General features: G+C 38.1%; 1 protein-coding gene across 1 annotated transcript; it reads left to right on the forward strand.

Annotated features, from left to right (window-relative positions):
• Positions 1-463: 463 nt before the first annotated feature.
• On the forward strand, positions 464-18,977 carry LOC115779717 (SPRY domain-containing protein 3-like). Its single transcript, XM_030728481.1, has 11 exons — positions 464-572; positions 1,917-2,063; positions 2,164-2,239; positions 6,352-6,476; positions 7,315-7,447; positions 7,602-7,790; positions 12,428-12,577; positions 14,095-14,152; positions 14,802-14,921; positions 15,008-15,132; positions 16,614-18,977. The coding sequence occupies exons 2-11, from the start codon at positions 1,936-1,938 to the stop codon at positions 16,746-16,748; spliced, it is 1,239 nt and encodes a 412-aa protein (XP_030584341.1). The 5' UTR covers positions 464-572; positions 1,917-1,935; the 3' UTR covers positions 16,749-18,977.
• Positions 18,978-19,006: the final 29 nt, after the last annotated feature.

Consider the following 19,006-nt stretch of genomic DNA (forward strand, 5'->3'; position numbering starts at 1 on the left):
AATTAAAATATCTATTGGAAAAAATATATATATATAAAAGATATCCATATCCAAAACCCCTGCTGGATGTCACAGATTGAGGGCCACTATTCAGCAGGGTGTCCAACCTGTTTCACTATTTCTTTTATTTATTTATTTTTAAGGTTTTTCTAAAGGACAGCAGGTCGGGGCAATCCTAATCGCAACATCATCTTTTTTATGCTCTCAAACAAGAAATAAAATATAAAAAATACAATACAATACAATACAAAATAAAATAAAAGTATTTTATATTAAAATAAGTGCCAATTTATTAAGGTGACACTGCTTCTTTTCAAATAATATGCGAAGATACTTAGATGTAGACGTAAAACAGCAACAGTAAAACCAAAGGCTAAAAACAATAAACAACTACGGCATCACAGTCACGCGGTACTGCGCGGGTTAAACGTTTCACTCCGTTTTCATCTTCAGATTTGATTGGTCGAGGAGGCGGGACTTCCGACAGTGTTGGTTTGGCATAAAGTGGCGGAGTTCATCTCCTTAAAATTGGAAGAAAAGCCGAAGAACGACGCGTTAGAAGTTATAAAACAGTAAGGAATCATTATAAGACTGAGGGACTTTGAATAGCGTGGGTATAAACTCAAGTGTATCCATGTTTACGTGATATAATCAGCCACAAAGCGAGATAGTGTGAGGCTGAAAGCAGCTAGCCGGCCAGCGGAGTCCTGTCTGTAGTTTGGGAAATGTAGTGTCGTGTTTGGGGAAGACTCGTAAATTGGTAAATCGTAAAGGTTGAAACCCAGGAAATACAGTAATAATACGAAGCTGTGAAGTAATAAGTAATAATACGAGTCCAACACAGAAGCAGATATATTCTGGTATATTAGTCAATCGCATTTTACACGGTTTTCATCAGCGTATAACAGCTTTCACAATTTTAATAGGAACAGCCAACATTTGCATTTTAACTCTGCGCATGTCTGTAATGATCCACCTCTGACTCAGTGAAAATATACACACCTCTCTTTACTACGAAGATACCTCTGTTGTAAAGGGTGAATTTGAATTTTTAAAATAAATCTCTGTAAGTGTGCCGTAACCTGAGGCGGAGTGGCGTGACTACAGAACTTGATATTAGAGAATAGTATCGCAGATGCAGACCTGAGGTGTCAACGGATGAGGTAACAGATGAAACAAACTGTAAAACTACCGATAACTCCTTATCTCATTTATAATGCAAAAATGGCAAACTTTCTCAAGTTTTTTAACAAAAGCTTTTCAGTTATTTTCCTTGTTTGATCGTAACCCAGATATATTTTTTAGGAATAAAGTATGGTTAGGAAACACAATTCTTACAATATCAATACTTAAAGAAAAGAGAGTAAGAGACAACATCAATCTGGGTGTCATCTATTCATCTTGAGATGAGACAGATGATCCTTGAGTCAGCCCCAGTTCAGCAAGGGTGTAAGACACCCAAGGGAAAAACCTGACCGTCATGGGGCCAACACAATGGGGGGTGCTCAGGTTCATGCCTGTTGGCAGCGAGAAATCGCTGTCCAGGCCTTTGCTTGTCTTTGGAATGTGGGATTAAATGTGAACGGAAAAACAAACTTCTCACACGAAGGGTTTGGCCTCAGGATCAAAGCCTGCATTTTTCTTGTGGTCAGAAATGTTTACTGCTTTTAAGGAGGACCCGTGCTGTCCCTGCATTTCCCAGTCTTACACCTTTTTATGACTGCATTTTAAGTTAATTGTTCATAAGAATTATATACTAACTAAACCTCTGTCCACAGATGCCTGTGGGCCCAACAGTCAATATAAAAAGACTTGCTCACTTATAGTTTCTCATGTATTATTGTGGTCCTCTTTCAAAGTAACTTTAGTATTTTAAAATGAGTTATTTTGTCTCAGGTGTGCTCTTTGTGTCCTAGATTGTGATGATTTTCAGACATGGACGACATAAACCTTCATTATCGCTTTCTAAACTGGAGGAGGCGAATACGAGAAATTCGTGAGGTGCGAGCAGTGCGTTACCGGGAGAGACTCAAAAGGATGCTGAGAGACGGTGACGTACTCAGGTAACAGCAATGAGCAATGCCACTTCAGGAGATGGAAGTGAATTAGCATCCCATTTCGCTTAAGTGTTAGTGATGTTTTTTTTTTTCTTCTTCTTTGTAGGTATCATGGGAATTCAGATGAAGTTGGGTGTTTTGTGGCGGCCAGGCCGCTGTCGAAAAGAAACCGCTATTTTGAAGTAAGTGCTGATGATTTCATCTCATTTCATCTATGGCTTCACTTAAAGCACCATTTCTACAGCCCTGCTTGTTATTTAATGATTACCAAAAGCTGGTATTTATGTTCTCACTTGTCTCACATGTTGTATAACACAGTGTACCTCTCCATGAACATGATATCTTGGATTTATTGCCACATTAAAGAAGTGAAATGGGGCCAGCTAGATAATTCTAATTGCCATATGTAGCAGACATTTTTTGGCGTATTCACGTCAGGCACCGTTGTGTTGTACAATGCCTAAGCACGATTTTCACCTTCAGACGATCTGGGTATGAGTGCGCTTCAGTTTGTCTCAGCATCTCAGCTCCTCTCTCTCATTCTCTTGAATTTCCCTAATTCTCTCACACACCCTGTACATTTGTTAATTGCAAATTAGTGGGCGGGCTGTGTTGAGATGCTTTTTAGTCCCAGGCTTGTGCACGATTAGTGATCACACTATTTGCATACTATGCCCAAGTCCAACTGAACCCTACCTGGGCACACTTCTCACATTCACAATGGCCAATCAGACTGATCCTAGGGGGTCAAATGTGCTCAGGCATGCTGTGGGTCACCTAGTGTGGGTTTACACTTACTGTTGATTAGCTGATGGTGCAATGTTGCAAAGTCCTAGTTTTCTGCCACACTCTTAATTTCTGAGATGGATCTGCTGACTGTTTTTTTTTTTAAATTTTTTATTATTTTTTTTTTTATATATATATATATAATTCAAGATTTCTGTAGGCTTTCTGTAGCTTATGGCCTCTGTGAATGGAGGTTTTCATATTATCCATTTTAGACCAAATGGATATTGGAAGTAAATGTTATGGGAATTGATTATTTATTTATTTTTCTAAATATTTTTACAGGGGTGTCATTACAGTTCAGCACTAATAAAAAAGCTGTGTGCCCATTTCTACATAACAGTGTCATTTTAACAGACTTGAATAAAATGTGTTCATGCTGACAGTATTGAGTTTAATTATGGAAGCGATTGTGCGTAGAAGTAATTTCTTTTGTGTGGTATTGTCGAAGAGAGCTGGTGGTCCTGTCTAACTCTGAAAGTAACTGAATCTAATTTTCAGCTGCCTGTAAAATATCCTGCATTATATTTAAAACTCTCAGTAGTAATTCAAAGTCAGTCTGGGTAACATATTGTTCAGTTCACTCAATCAAAATGAAGAAAATAATGCATTTGAAAATGTACAAATGGATAATCATTCCAGTTTAATTTTTAGCATGGAATAATATTGTTGTTGCTCATATTAGACCAAGAGTAGCCTCCAGTTAGTGTGCCTGCATTTCACAGTTGACCAAAGGGTTTGTTTGTGTGTGCTAATAAATGACTAAAATGCTCCATAAATTAATAAATAAACAGAAGAAATAAAACAGTTTCATTGTCATAGCATTTTATTAAACATTATTAACATATGGTTTTGCCTTTAAATTCTTATAATCTGATCACTTTATTGTAAATAATGTAGTCATGTGATTGGGTGCTCCGCCAGCTCTGGATTCCACCAGGTGCTAATGTTACAGGCTGATACCACAAGTGTGAAGTACAGCGCTACAGAGTTACAACAATGAGTCATTTTTTTGTAATATTTATTCACAAACTACATGTTCTGAAGCAATGACCCAGACACGAACAGTTTTAAAAAAACAAACAAACTGAGAGACAGTCTGATTCATTTTGATGGTGCGAATGAATCAAAGATCCCAAAGTCATTGTGTGGCTCTTCAGGACGGTGTAACATGAAGCTCAGTATTGTCACTTTTTTATTTTGTGTGGCATAAGGAGGCTTGGCAGGTCATTGTGTCTGACTGGTCACCTTCATCTTCTTGAGTCATAATGACAGATGAATTGTGACTCCTCATGAGAAAAAACTTTGAGAATCTTTGAGGAGCAGAGATGTTTCAGCCCGTAAGGAGATTTGTGGAGATTTGTCACTTGACAGCTCTTTTTACATGTGCTTTTTCAGTCACATTTCGTTCAGTTTAATAGTTTTCGATTAAGGGTTAAATTTGTCTTTTGCATGATATATTTTTGGATCATGGGAGAAACTTGAAAGATCCCTTGATTCGAGATATTTATTCTTCAAGCCTCAGTACATGGTGTCACACACAGTTCATGCAATTCTTTCAGATAATTCCTGCTGCAAAAAAAAGATTCACTTCATATTAAAGGTGTTGTAAGGAGCTAGTATTACTTCCAGGGACATCAAGGCAACATTCATTTAATTAAAAAATAGAGGATTTTTAAAAAATTATTTTTAATACTGTGAGTCTTTGATTCTGCAGAGTCGGGCTTCACATTTCTAGTCAGTGACTGTTAGTTTTACCGCCTACTGAAAGCAGATATTTTTCAGTTAGCTAAGTAAGTAAGCTAGTATTTGCCATTTTCAGTAGGCAGTCTTTTAAGGAAATGTTTCCAGCTTGCAAGTTTATAAAAAGAGTAATTTAAAATGTACTCTGTGCACTCCAGCACTGCAGAAATCTCTTTCTTTCAACACCAATTGGCTGGATTCTGACCCTGTACTTGAAAACTGCTTTAAAAAGCAGCCAGCAAAAGCACGTGGTTGGGTCTCTATTGTATTTATTTTTTGATTTTTAAAAAGGAAAAACAGATACTCTGTGTTTAAGTTTCGGTGGTAACTTTTAAGCTGTTGAGTCTGATGATTCAGTCAGTTAATCCCTGACAAATCGGTTCATAGATCCAAATAGTCACAGCTCGTTACAAGTCAGGCGCCCTGTATTTATTTTACATTTCTTGGTAATCTAGATACTGTACAACACAAAAATCCCAGGACAGTGAATGTATCAGGATATGCCGTGTTCAAACTTGCCAGCACACACACATCCTGCCTGCTCTGACGTAGAGTGAAATAGTAACCAGCCCTCAAGACTTTTATACTTTTATGTGCTTCACCCTAGTGACTCACTGTATGGGAGTTACCTTGGAGGAGGAAGAATACAGTTTGCGCAAATGGGCTTTTCAGCTGTAAAATGATTAAGTGGATGCTAACTGTTGGCCTGATTGTAGATTTTAGGGTTCATCCACGTTTTACACTAGGAAAAAAATAAAAAAAATAAATACTACTTCTTACTCTCAGGAGACCAGTGCTGAGGTCATGGGAAAGAACTTAAAAGTTTCCTTTTCTCCTTGCCCTGGATTTGCCAGCAGTGCTCCAGTTGCATTGCGTCCTCTAAGGGCTCCCCAGGGATGATGTCATATGGTCACTATTCAGTTATGATAACAGTGGGACAGGCCAGTTCTTTACTTAAGGGTTTTCACTTTGAACCGTCATGTGAGGTTGTACAAAGATAGAGTTTCAAGTTGGTTTGGAAACTTTGTGAAGTGAAAAGATGAGCCGTGCCAGCACAAAATAAAATGTAACAGCATGTAAAAGTCTGAAGTAGAACTTTTCTGGCAAATAAACCTACATGACCCATGTAGGTATTTTGGAACATTCCAGTTCATCTTGTGGGCTGTGATAAAATATGTAAAAACTCTTTGCTAGGAGGTGAAACAGCTGACCACTTTAAATGCAAGCAACACACAGCTGGTAACAGACTCTTAAAGCATAAAAAGGCATAAAGAGGCTTTATAAACACAAAGATTTAGTTTGCTTACATCCTGATTATGAACATACAAGTATTATGCACAGTGCATATATGCCACTGTGATCAACAGTGACATATTGACCAACAACTGCCACCATAAGCTAAGACAAATGCTAAGAAAATCAGGTAAAATTAAGTCAAATTTAAGATAAAGTTTAAAGACAAGACCATATGACACAAAAATGCAAAGCTCAAAAAGTCAGTATAAAATACAGAATAAAAGCAATGATAATTTTAATAATAAAAAAAAAAAGACAAAAAAGTACTAAAGCAAATCTATGTGTTACAGGAAGCAGTTTTACTGAAGTCAGTGATTCTGCAAGGATTCTTTGTCCAAAGGTTGTTGCAGGTCATTTCAAAGCTGGTCACCTTTACATTTAGGAACAACCAGAAGGACTGCAAACCTTCTTCTTAATGTAATTAAAAAATTATAATGATAGGTGGTAAAAGTGCTTGTGGTCTTTTCAGGTGACTATAATCGAAACAGGAGTGAGGGGTATGATTGCTGTTGGTTTGGTGCCCCAGTTCTACAAACTGGATCATCAGCCAGGCTGGCTTCCAAATTCTGTGGCCTTTCATGCTGATGATGGCAAGTATGTGATGATTGTTTTCTTTACATGTACATGCATGACATGGATATGCTCCAGATTAAAGCACTTGTGTTACAGCTTTACATGCTGTAACTGTCTTCATGTCGCAGTCATAATTGAGGAACCAAAAACAGCAGTGAAGGAATGCATTTGCATATTTAGTGTTTGGCTTATGGAAGCTTTTACTACCTTAAGCAAGAACTTTACCAGTTAGTGTTAGAATAAAATGCTTTCAGCAAGTAGGTGACAATTAGTGGAGCTGCACATCAGGATTTATTGTGCAAGTTTTTTATCTACTTCTGGTTTCCTGTATGTTCCCTTCATAAGAATGAAGTATTAAGTGATGTGAAATCATTACAACTAACACTTATCCAAGGCATGCTGACTGGGAACTGAAAGGCAGTGCAACAGTACAAACAACAGTACAGTACACGAACACCACAGGTTTGTCACAGGGAATTCAACAAATTAGAAACCATTAGCCCAAGGCGTATCAGTATGTTTTTCATGTTTTTGGAGTTTTCAGTTTTATGTTGTGTGCTTTTATTAGAGCTTTGACAGTGGAGAGACAGTAATTGTTGGGCAAGACACCTGGGTTATGACATTTCCTTTTACAGTTGTACATGATGCAGTACCTTAAATCCTAAGTGCTGCATTATGTTTCAGTTTTATTCACAAAAAATTAGACTTGTACAGAAATAAGCTGCTGATTGTGTACCGTTTCATTTTCAGTGACTTAAAGCTTTATTTTCTAATGTTTTTTCTGTGAACATTTTCAATAATTAGACAAAGATAATGAATATAACAAGGTACATACTCTGTCCTACTTGTCTTTCTGCAGGCTGTATAATGGCAACCCTGTAGGACAGCAGTTTGGTCCAAAATGCTGCAGGGGTGACAGAATTGGTTGTGGAATATCACTGGATGCTGATGACGGACAGTTAACTGTGTTTTTTACCAAGAATGGTCATGAAGTAAGTACCCCATTACCACCATATCACCTTACATAGAATGTATTCAATCAGTGCTATTTACAGGTAAACTTGTGGTATTTTTTCTTTTTTTTTTAAATATTCCATACATTTCTGCTGATGATACCTTAAAAACTGTGTCTGAATGTGTGCTCAGGTTGGTAGTGTGGACATCCCAGCGTCTCCTGAAGGTCTCTATCCTGCAGTAGGGATGCACTCTTTAGGGGAAGAAGTGTTGCTGGACCTGAACGCTGAATGGGGAGTGGAGGAGGATGATGGACAGATGATAGTTGACAGTCATGAAGAGGACTGGGCCCGTCTCCATGATGTCAAGGTGACTGGCACGGTAAGTCCTTTGGTACAGGTTGGCCTTGAGGAAATGATGATAAATCGCCTAATGTGAGTCACTTCAGTGAGCAACAAAGCAATGTAGACAATGAGAAATATATGGTGGTGTGGAATAAAAATGAATTGAGCTTCTTATGTCTCTTGAGGATAGCAGCTTGAGGTTACATTAGCAACTAATGGCAATAATGCACCAAAATCTCCTAGCAGCCTGTCAGAGCTGTATTGTGAGTGATGTAGATCAAAAATGGTGTCTCTGATTCTGCTGAATTGAATGTGATAATCTTTCCATCACAAATTAGTCAATGTTATTGCAGTGCAGTGCTAAATCAGCAGAGAAGAATCGAGACTTTGTAACTAACCCTGGCAAAATCCAGCATGTTCAGACATTTTAACCCATTTGGGTCTTGTTAAAAGTAATTCAATTTAAGAGGAATCCATCAAAAAATATGAGCCAATACTTTATTTCCTGACCCTTATAGCACTTATAAAGGTTACTTAGTGTGTAACGCACTGTAATGTAATGCAAGTCTTTATTTAAGTAGAGTGAGTAGAAGCAAACAGGATAATGCATGACTTTATGACAGTACAGTAATTAAATGTTATATTATGCTGGCTCAGTGGTTAGCACTGTCGGGCCCTTTTTACATACTCTCCCTGGGCTTGTGCTGGCTTTCTTTAGGACCTCTGCTTTCTTCTATCATCAAAAAACAAGTTAATGCTGGCGGTCTTAACCCAGGACACTCTTAGATCTTTCACTTGCTGTCTTTAAAGAGTTCAATATGTCCTTTAAGAAGCTGTAACCACCAGTGACAAATACTGTACATTTATGAACACTTTTAATGCCCATATAGAGTATAACTATACTGTGATGTAAACCATTTATTCAGTGTTTGTACATTTGGCCTTGAAGTAAAGAGTTAAGATAAGAAATGTGCTCACAAGCATAATATCATTGATGGAATTAGTTCATTGTTGCCCACCAAAAAGTTGGAGTTGTGACAGTAATTCCAACTGCAATCTTTAAGAGTGTAAAGAAAAGAAGTACTAAAGTGATATAAAGCAGCAGAAAAATAAGCAACATTTTCCCCGAGGTGCTCAATGACATCGCTGCTGCCCCCACCCCCCACCCCCCACCCCCCCGACTTCTTGGCTTCAGTTTTTTTGTCTGACTCAGCAGTTGAAACTGCACTCTAAGAGTAACCTCTATGCCACCCGCACATTTGTTTGTCCATTATTTCTAAAAACATGACCCTCTCTTATGTGAGTTCAGGGCCCACAAGCTGCTGCATGAACAGTCAGCCTGCAGTATATGGCTTCAAGTGTTATTTGCAGTATTTCTATAGTAATACTTTTTTTTTTTTTTTTTTTTTTAAACATGAACTATCAAGAATCTTTTGACAATACATGAAATCTCTGTTTTACAAATTCCTCCTTCACAATCAGGAGTTGTGCAACCAGACTTGGCACTCAGGTACATTTTAGGTCCCCAAAGGTTTTTATCTATATTAGATGTTATCGTGGTGCCTAGCGACCACCTAACAATGGACTAAAATCACAGACCCCAAAAAAATACCACAGCATGTGCATTTACTAGTAAAACTAAATTAACTGAACATGACTAAAATAATTGAAACCAAAAAATTCCCTCAAAGACAAAACTATAAAAAGGTTTTAACTCTAATTGCAGTATTCTATGATTGACTCAAATTAAAACCATTTTCTGTGACTCTCCGTATAAAGATGGGGAGTGAGTAGGCAGTCATTTGCTGTGGGACACGTCTGTCTGCTGCTGGGTCTTGCTTTTGCTTAACTGCAGTAGGTATGAAGTTGATGATATTATGTGTCACGTTAGCATCACAACTATTACTCTCTTTATTTTGTTGCTACTGGCAACAGCAACAGTGGATCACTGCCAGTGGCAAGACTTTTAACATTGTATTAAATCAGAAATAATTCCTCAGATGTTTGTTTCTTTATCTGCTTGAATCTAATTTCCAGTTCCTCACAACAATATTATATCATCAAGCCCAGTATTGTCATGAGCTGAAACTGGTACAGGTGTTTATAGATTATTGAATGATTTACCAGCAGCTGTATTCCAAATGACAGCTTTGAGGTCAGCTGAAGTTACAGCACCAGAGCAGCTGATTACGTTTACAGAAAAAGCAAATACAGTTTATCCAGAAATAAATCAGGATGTAAATACTAACAGCGCAGAACAAAATTTGTCTTTTCTAGTAGTTTTTCTCAACTCAGTCATTGCTAAGGTAAAACCTTATCTCCCACAACAAGACCTGGAAACAGTTATTCATGCTTTTATCACTTCCCACCTGGACTACTGGAATTCCCTGTACTTTGGCATAGATCAGTCCTCTGTGCGCCGCCTGCAGGTTGTCCAGAATGCAACAGCTCATCTTTTAACTGATATTAAAAAAAGCATGAACATATTGCCCCAGTCCTGTCATCCCTTCACTGTCTCCCTGTCTGTTTAAGAATAGATTTTAAGATTTTATTGCTTACTTTTAAAGCTTTAAACAGACTGGCACCTTTGTATCTGTGTGAGCTGCTTCACAGTCACACGCCTGTAAGAGCTTTGAGGTCATCTAACCAGCTGCTCTTACAGAAGCCTAAAACTAGATTAAAACAGAGAGGTGTTCGAGCTTTTGCAGCAGCAGCACCACCACCAAAACTATGGAATACTCTACCTCTCCATATCCGCACAGCTCAGACGATACACACATTTAAATCTACTAAAAATACATCTCTTTTCCTTGGCATTTGGCTGCAGTGCAACCTCCTTTTAGACGATCGCTTTTTATGGTATTTTTAAAATTGATTTATCTATTTTATCTTATTTACTGTCTTTTAATGTTGTTTCCGATTTACGTGTAGTTCTAGGTGCTAGAACTACAGCTAGAAGTGTGTGTGTGTGTGTGTGTGGGGGGGGGGGGGGGGGGGGGTGCTTTAGGAGTGGCCAAAATCAACAGTACATTCTTACAAGAAGGAATACACTATGCACTGGCTAACTCAGCAACACCAAAAGGCCTGAAAGACCACAGAAAACAACTAAACTGCATGAAGACAGAATTATTTCCATGGTTAAGAAAAACAACAACACCATGGGAAAGAACACTTTCGCGGAGGTAAAGATCCACAATCAGGAGACACTTTCGTGAGTGGAAAAATAGAAGGCTTACAACAAGGTGCAGTCCACTGGTTACTCTCAAGAACAAGAAGGCAGCCAAATTAGACTTTTTATATATATATATATATATATATATATATATATATATATATATATATATATATATATATATATATATATATATATATATATATGTATATATATATATATATATATATATATATATATGTATATATATATATATATATATATGTATATATATATATATATATATATATATAAAAACAGATGAAACTGTACCATAATTATGGGAAGACAAAAATATGGAGAAGGACAGAAACGGCTTATGATCCGAAGCATACCACATTATCTGTCAAACATGGTAGAGCCAGTATTGCGCATGGATGTGTATGGCTGCCAGTGGAACCGGGTCACTAGTTTATTGATGATGTGCTGGCGAATAGAAGTAGCAGGATAAATTCTGAAGTGTACAGGGCTATACTCTCTGCTCAGATTCAGCCAACTGCTGCAAAACTGATCAGACAGTGCTTAACAGTGCAGACCTACATTATACAGCAGAAGCAACCCAAGAGTTTCATAAGGCAAACAAATGGGAAGTCCTTCAGTGGCTTATTCAGACACCTGATCTCAGCCTAACAGCATGCTTTTCAGTGGCTAAAGGCTAAACTGATAGCTGAAAGACCCACAAGATGGCTGCAGTAAAGTTCCAGCAGATCATCTCATGGGAGGAAACCCAGCATTTGGTGATGTCCATGAGTTCTAGACTTGAGGCAGTCAGTGACTGCAAACTGTTTTCATCCAAGTATTCAAAACAATCCTTGTAATTAAGTTGGCTTGTCCAATTAATCTTTAGTCTCTTAAAATGTGTATAAAAATGGCTGTAATTCCTAAAAAATTAAAGCAATACTTAAGTCCTTTGAATTAAATCTGAACAACTGCACTTCAATAACATCTTGATTCTATGATTTAAAATCCTGTACAGATGCAAAATTGCCAAAATTGTGTCTTTGTCCAAAAACCTATGGACCTCACTGTGTTTTGGAGATTAGCAGAACTACATTGGACTGTTTTTTTTTTCTGAGATAATGCCATATGCTAAAATATAATCTAACTGCAACACTAGGGAAGTTTAGTAATGTAATGCCTGTAGCAGGCTGTAGCAGCTAATCCTGAGTGTAGTGAATTGACAGAGGTTGTGTTTAGTTGATTAGGACTTTATGTATAAGAGTGAAATACAACTACATGTTTCTTTTATCCATTAAAATGACCAATACTATTCCCATTTTTCAGATTGAATGTGTATAAAGTGCCGTGTCACATGGTGAAAATTAAGCTATAGTGCAAAATGCAGCTCAGACCTAATTTTGTTAATCTTGTACACTCTAGTGTTTTCATTTAATTGTTACATGAATTGTTCTTCTAGTTGTGTATCTGAATGTATAACATATACATATGACTTATGTCTGCAGCTGCTGGAGTACGTAGGGAAAGGGAAAAGCATCGTGGACGTGGGCTTGGCTCAGGCCCGTCGGCCTCTAAACACGCGCTTTCACTACTATGAACTGGAGATCACAGATGCTGGAGAGAAGTGTTATATTGCACTGGGGCTGGCACGCAGGGTAAGAAGCTCCTCATTATAGTCATCACGATAATGATCACGTCACTGGCATTGATACAAGGGGTGATTTACTATACACACAAAGTGGTTATCTGTCGGTAAAGAAAACTTTTCTTTGCCCCTTAACACCTCGTCATCGGTCTCCCTCATTTGCCCCACTGCTCTCACTGTTTCCAGTCTAAGTGATGGATGACCGAAAGAGGAAAAGCACACAACAGAATAAATATTGTCTCATTTTACCGCTACATCTGGTTTTCCATAGAAGATTGTTCCATATGCATACTAACTTGTTTACTAGAGGACTGCCCTCGCCAAATGGGAAAGTTAATTTTGCTTCTTCTATATTTCCAAATAGTCAGTCATTGTACACTTAAAAAAAAAACAGAATACAAAAGAAAGGGAAAAAAAAAAGAATGCACAAGTTCCTCAAGTTCCTTATTAATCTATTGCTAACATCCTAATTAATTTGGATAATTTATGTGGAATTAAACCCTAAATCAGGGAGACAGTGGGACTGCCTTTGGCCACACAAGAAATCTTGAACTGTGTGCACATCCTGTTTAAAATAAATAAAACACTGTAATAATTTTTCAGGGTGCACTCATTGTATCGTTTGAATGAGTGATATGCAATGAAGTTTGGCTCGGATGTTGTTGTCCTCCACCGGCTTGCTCGTGCTTGTTGTTCTTAGTTATTGGACACTAATTGATTGAGCGTCACTCTTCATAATCGCACGACTGCTTTGCCAGCTGGGCTAGTGCTCTCTGCCTGGGAGGTAATGGATTGCTGTTGCAGACACCCTTGACGTTAAGCTCCCCCGCACTCCTCTCCTGTTAGTTACTGTGTGTGGGCATGCCGTGCCCTCGGGTCAGACATCGTGGAGAATGGAGCTCTGTCATTGTGCTGATTGTTTTCCAGGAATTGTTTTTCTCAGTGTGTCTGCGGTTTTATTGGAGCATTATAAATCCATCAAACGGTCATTCCAGAGGTTAAGTTCCATCCCCCGTCATCTCCTGCGAGATGCATCAGTCTGCTGATGGGAAGTATTACCCCTTGCTACAAAAATCAAAACAAGGGTCTCTTTTTCTCTCTCTCTCTCTCTCTTTTTCTATCCCAGGGTAACAAGTGCTTAAGTTACTAGTTGCATAATGTTTGCTTATGTTGGATAAAGGAACAGTTGTTTATAGTGCATTCCATTTTTTTTACTTACCGGTGGTATTGCTCCAGTCTTCTCATGCTTTCTCACTGCAACCTATAATTTTTCTACCTGTCACTGTGCCAATACTCACTCCAGTGCTCTGCTGAGAGAGCTAAACATTTCCCTATAAAGTCAATGTTAGGCTGGGTTAATTTGATAATAATACTAGATCTCTGCTTGATTGACAAACCATGTTCTAAAAAGACATCTTTGGACACCCCAACAAATTTTAAGAAGTTCACTTAATTTAAAAAAAACAACAAACTAACAGTAATTTGTTCCATCATCATCATCAATGAAGTTCTTTTTTATTTTTTCAGGACTACCCAAAAAATAGACATCCAGGTTGGAGCAGAGGGTCCATAGCTTATCATGCAGGTGAGTCTGCTCAGTCTGATCCTGATAGTGCATGATTGGCTGTCACTGTGTCTGTAAACATCCGTACTCCAATTAAATCCATTCTCCAGGCCATCGTCACTGTGAACATTGTGTTATCACACTGGAGATGGTACAAACAAATGTTTCTGGCAATCTTAGAAACGGCTGAATGGTTAATAGTTTATTATTACTGGTGATTCCTTTAAATTGTATTAATGTGATATTTCTGATGGATTCCAGTGTAGCTTTATTTTACTTTGAGTACTTGGAAAAAGTCAATACCTTGCTGAAAAACATTGCCAGTAAACTTCAGAGTGATATTGTTTCAATGTAATTGGTGCATGGTCTCCCCTGTGTCTGTGTCTGTTTCCTCTGGTTGCTCTGATTTCCTCCCACAGTCTAAATCATGCAGATCAGGTGAACTGGAAACTCCAGTTCTAAATTGCCTGCTGGAGTGGGCACATGTTTGTCCAGAAACAGCTCTTTGGAAAATGAATGAGGGGATGGATATTTCTTTTCACCGTTTATTAATAAATGTTGGCAGATGACAGATATTTTGTATCTTGATATCTGCATTTGTCTCTTTATTATGTAACACTCTCGTGAATATGGAATAAAGTTCTAATGAAATTCCTTGTTGTTTTCATAGATGATGGGAAGTTGTTCCACGGCAGTGGGGTCGGGGACCCGTTTGGGCCACGCTGCCTTGAAGGGGACATTATGGGCTGTGGCATCATGTTTCCACGGGACTTCAGTGTTGATAGTGGAGGTGAACGTGTTTATATTGTTTCCATGTTTTTCAGAGTGCCTTCACATGTGCACCCTGTAACTTTCCTTCTTGATGGGTTCTTTCAGATGACATTGATGACTGGGACTTTGATGGGGTTGCTAAGCCCTGTGAGGTTCAGAATGACTTGTATGCAAACAATGAAGATGAGGATGAGGATGAGGGAGAAGATTTGGAGGGGAGGAAGGTCACGGTGAGGTCCCTTCACAGTGTGGAAATCTAAAGGATTTAGTGTGCAAAAGTCTTGAGTAATTTCTTTATATTTTGCTGGGAAATAGGTGCAGTGATTTATTAAAACATGAGCAAACATACATGAAATTGCAGTATATAAGGCAAAAACAGTTTATACAGTTCTAATAAGCTTGAAAGTCAATATTTGGTGTGACCACCTTTCTTCCTCTCTTAGGCAGCATTCTTTACATTTCTTCAAGCAGTCTTCAGGAATAGTTCTCCAGGCTTCTTGAAGGACATTCAAAGCTCTTCTTTGGATTTTGGCTGCCTTTTGTTCCATTCTCTGTCAAGATGATCCCACACTGCCTCAGTGATGTTGAGGTCCAGGCTCTGGGGAGGCCAGTCACTGACTGATAGTGTTCTATTGTGTGTTTTGTTATCCAGGTATGCTTTTACTGCTTTAGCAGTGTGTTTGGGATCATTGTCATGATGAAAAATGAAGCCACTGGATTATCACTCCATCAGACCTGTTGCCACTGCTTTTCAGTCCAGTTCTTGAGTAATTTGGCATACCTCAGCCTTTTCTCTGTGTTTCCCTGCTTATGAATGGCTTCTTGACAGCCCCCCTTCCACTGAGACCATTTCTGAGGCTTCAGTAAACAGTAGATGGATCAAGTAAAGGGCCATATGCATCTGTGTCAGGTCTTTGCTGCATTTTCCTTGTTTCTTAAGGACATGACTTCCAGAAACTGTTCATCTGCTATAGATGCTATAGTTACAGCTATAGTTTTTTTTAGCCCTATCACTTCTGCACGGCATTTGCTAATTGGAACGTTGGTGTTTTGATCCCTGGTTGCTCCAGTCTGCGGCCAAAATATCCTTAAGCAAGATACTGAACCTCAAGCTGCTCCTGATGCATTCATTGGAATGTGAATGTGTGTGAATGTTAGAAAGTTCTTAGACTTAGTAGAAAAGTGCTATGTACCATTTACACAGCACACCATGCCAAGGTATACCAAGTTTTTGGGTAATAGCTCTTTGGGAATCACCTTTTTCATGCCTGACAGACTGTTCTGGGTTTTTTTTTTTTGTAGGTTCAACTAAAGAAATAGGAACAAATGTTGTGGTTTTATGACAGGTTTCTAGTAACAAAGTGCCTAAAGATGCAATTTTAAATTGGTTCTTTGTTAAGTTGTCATGTGTAGACGCAACCCTGGTTCATCCTTTGGGTTAGGTGTCTTTTTCATGCTTGAATGAAAAACATTCCTCTGAAAGTGGTCAGGTATAAGGACTGCACTGAAAACCAATGTCCAAAGAAAAACTTTAAAAGACCTTCTGAAAGCTTTGATAACTATTGCTGAAGACCGTTTTTAAAAAATGACAAGATAGTCTGGTTGCTTGGATGCAAAATATAAAGAAATGAGGGTGGCTCAAGACTTTTGAACAGTATGTATGGGTCATCTTTCCAGCAGATATTCATAATATCTTTTTTGGTTCGTTCAGGTGTTCTTCACGCGCAACGGAAAGGTGGTCGGTCGGAGGGAAGTGGCCTTACCAGTAGGAGGCTTCTATCCCACCATTGGAATGATGAGTACTGGGGAGAAGGTCAGAGTGGACCTGCACCCCCTCAGTGGATGAGCATGGTGGAGGAAATGAGGGGTGAATGGTGAGATCAGAGCAGGGACAAATGAATGAGCTTTTGTGCATTTTGGAGATCTGACCGTAAATATCAACAAACTCCAGAATGCTGCCTGAAAAGTCACTCCAGTGTAGGAACTGAGTATGGCTCCCTCATGCTGTAAGAATAACTTAACATGCTGGCAACAGGTTTTAAAAGAATTGTGAGTTAATATTACATATGTGCCTAAAAAAAATATGCTTTAATTTGAAATGATTTTATATTGTAAGTAATTGTTAAACCAATCTGAGTTTTTTTTAGGAGTTAAACAATGCTGGAGCAATATATGTAAACACTTTAAAAAAAATGACATAAAATGTCAAAAAAGGGGCTCAACAGAATAATGAATGTAAAAATGCAGATAGAGAATGAGCTAACAAATGAACCCTATTAGTTATCAGCAATAATGCATGTCAGCAAATGGCACTCTCACAGCCTGCAGCCATCCTGAGCTCATTGTCACAGCTCTGCTGCTTCTTCCTACTTACAGTGAATTACTGACACTCAGTGGTGAAAGTGATAGTGTGGAAAAGCCAATCCTCAGCAAGTCTTCCAGAGAAACAGCTGTGCACTAAATGAACAGTGAGTTTACAGAAAAGCTTTATTGCTGCGATTCTGTGTGAGTGTGGGTGCTTGTTCTGACATGGAGTCATTCCATAGAGATATCACAGTTTATTTTGTGGAAAGAGTCCAAGCCACAAGCTTTGGCATTTATGAGACAATTAAGTGTAATAACAATTTGTTGAAAAAAATGAAATCAAAACTATTTAATGGCCTTTAATTGCTATATTGGTGGAAGCTGTTTAAATAAGCAACAATGTTCTCTAACACTGACTAGCTGTTGCCCTGTTTTAATCCATTATGATTAAAACTGAAACCCAAACAGCTTCAGACCAACAGTTGCTTAGGTGATAGTGTGAGGTTTATAGTCTTGTTTATTCCATTGCCTTCAATATTTGGTGTCAAAGTCTAACTGAGATTGTGTTCTTTACGTGTATACCCTATAGTTTGCTCTTCCCATCAGCCAACCCAAGGAAATCACTGATGTTTATATTTATATTAATGAAAGAAATGGCAAACTCAGTGGAGCCTTCTGATGTTTTCAGAAAAAAAATGATGCAATTCTCATATTGAGTGTGCTTTCTGTGGATCATCATTAAGTATTCTTTCAAAATGCATATCAAATGTTTCCAAAGGAAAAGCTCTGAAGAGCAATTCTCAGTTATCAAAGTCCATCAGGGCAAGAATCCAATATTTGCAAAAAGTTGACGTGTGAACGTCGGGCTGCAGACCTGAATGTTGAAAATGAAGCCATACTGTAATGTTACTTGCTGCTCTCAGGTATATTTGAAAATCTAAATTGAATATGTTGTTTCTGCAGTGAGATCATTTTGGGATTTTGCTGTATTTTGAGTTCAGCCAAACGGTTTCATGTTTTGTTTGGGGTTTTTTTTATGTCCTTTCTTTCTTTTGTTTCAGTTATTTTCAACCATAACCTATTTACAATTTGAAGTCTTTTGTCAGTTTTTCTCCAGATTTCTTGTGCCAGTGGTTACGTTGTAGATGATGTGCGTTTGTGTTAGAGGTCACAGGATGTCCATAAAATTATGGCAATGGGCTGTTAATTACTGATAACTCCACTTATTTAAAGTGTTTTAATTTTATCTCCAGTGCTGTAAATTAATGGGTTTTTTATCAGCTGCGGTTGTGCCCTGCATCAGTGAAGTCAATAGAAGAATATTGATTGACTTTACATATCAAACATCAAACAAGTGCCTCTGTGCTGGATCTGGTCTGGAAGCAAATCCATGCAGGTGTTAAAAGTGATTTAAAGTTTTTCAGGCAGAAACACCTTACAGGATCCACGTTGTACACCAAATGTTTTGGGGATTTTTGGTTGGCAAATAATTTTATAAATAGGTTTATTTTAATTTGATGCTCAGTTGCTGCTATTTGTGTCCTGACATAATGTTTAATATCCTATCACATCAGCCTGTACTGTAAACCTTTTTGGTGACCATGCTTCACAGGAGCTGTTTGAACAGACCTATCCTGCCCTTACACATTTTCTTATATGTTCTTCCTTCATATTGGACTTTTTTTTTGTATGTTTTGCCGTCTCTTTACACTTAAAGCAATCAGATAAATATGCCAAAAATGTTAATAAAATAATATTTAAATTTGTTGCACTACTGACTTCACTTATGTCTCTTTGCTC

The sequence above is a fragment of the Archocentrus centrarchus genome, chromosome 5 (genome assembly GCF_007364275.1).
Source record: "Archocentrus centrarchus isolate MPI-CPG fArcCen1 chromosome 5, fArcCen1, whole genome shotgun sequence".
In the NCBI taxonomy this organism is placed as follows: Eukaryota; Metazoa; Chordata; class Actinopteri; order Cichliformes; family Cichlidae; genus Archocentrus; species Archocentrus centrarchus.

Excerpts from the sequence above, each read along its gene's own strand:
- LOC115779717 (XM_030728481.1), top strand. The coding sequence starts at position 1,936 with ATGGACGACATAAACCTTCATTATCGCTTTCTAAACTGGAGGAGGCGA. Across the intron at positions 2,240-6,351 it reads AAAGAAACCGCTATTTTGAA|GTGACTATAATCGAAACAGG; the intron begins GTAAGTGCTGAT and ends TGGTCTTTTCAG. Across the intron at positions 12,578-14,094 it reads CACTGGGGCTGGCACGCAGG|GACTACCCAAAAAATAGACA; the intron begins GTAAGAAGCTCC and ends TTATTTTTTCAG.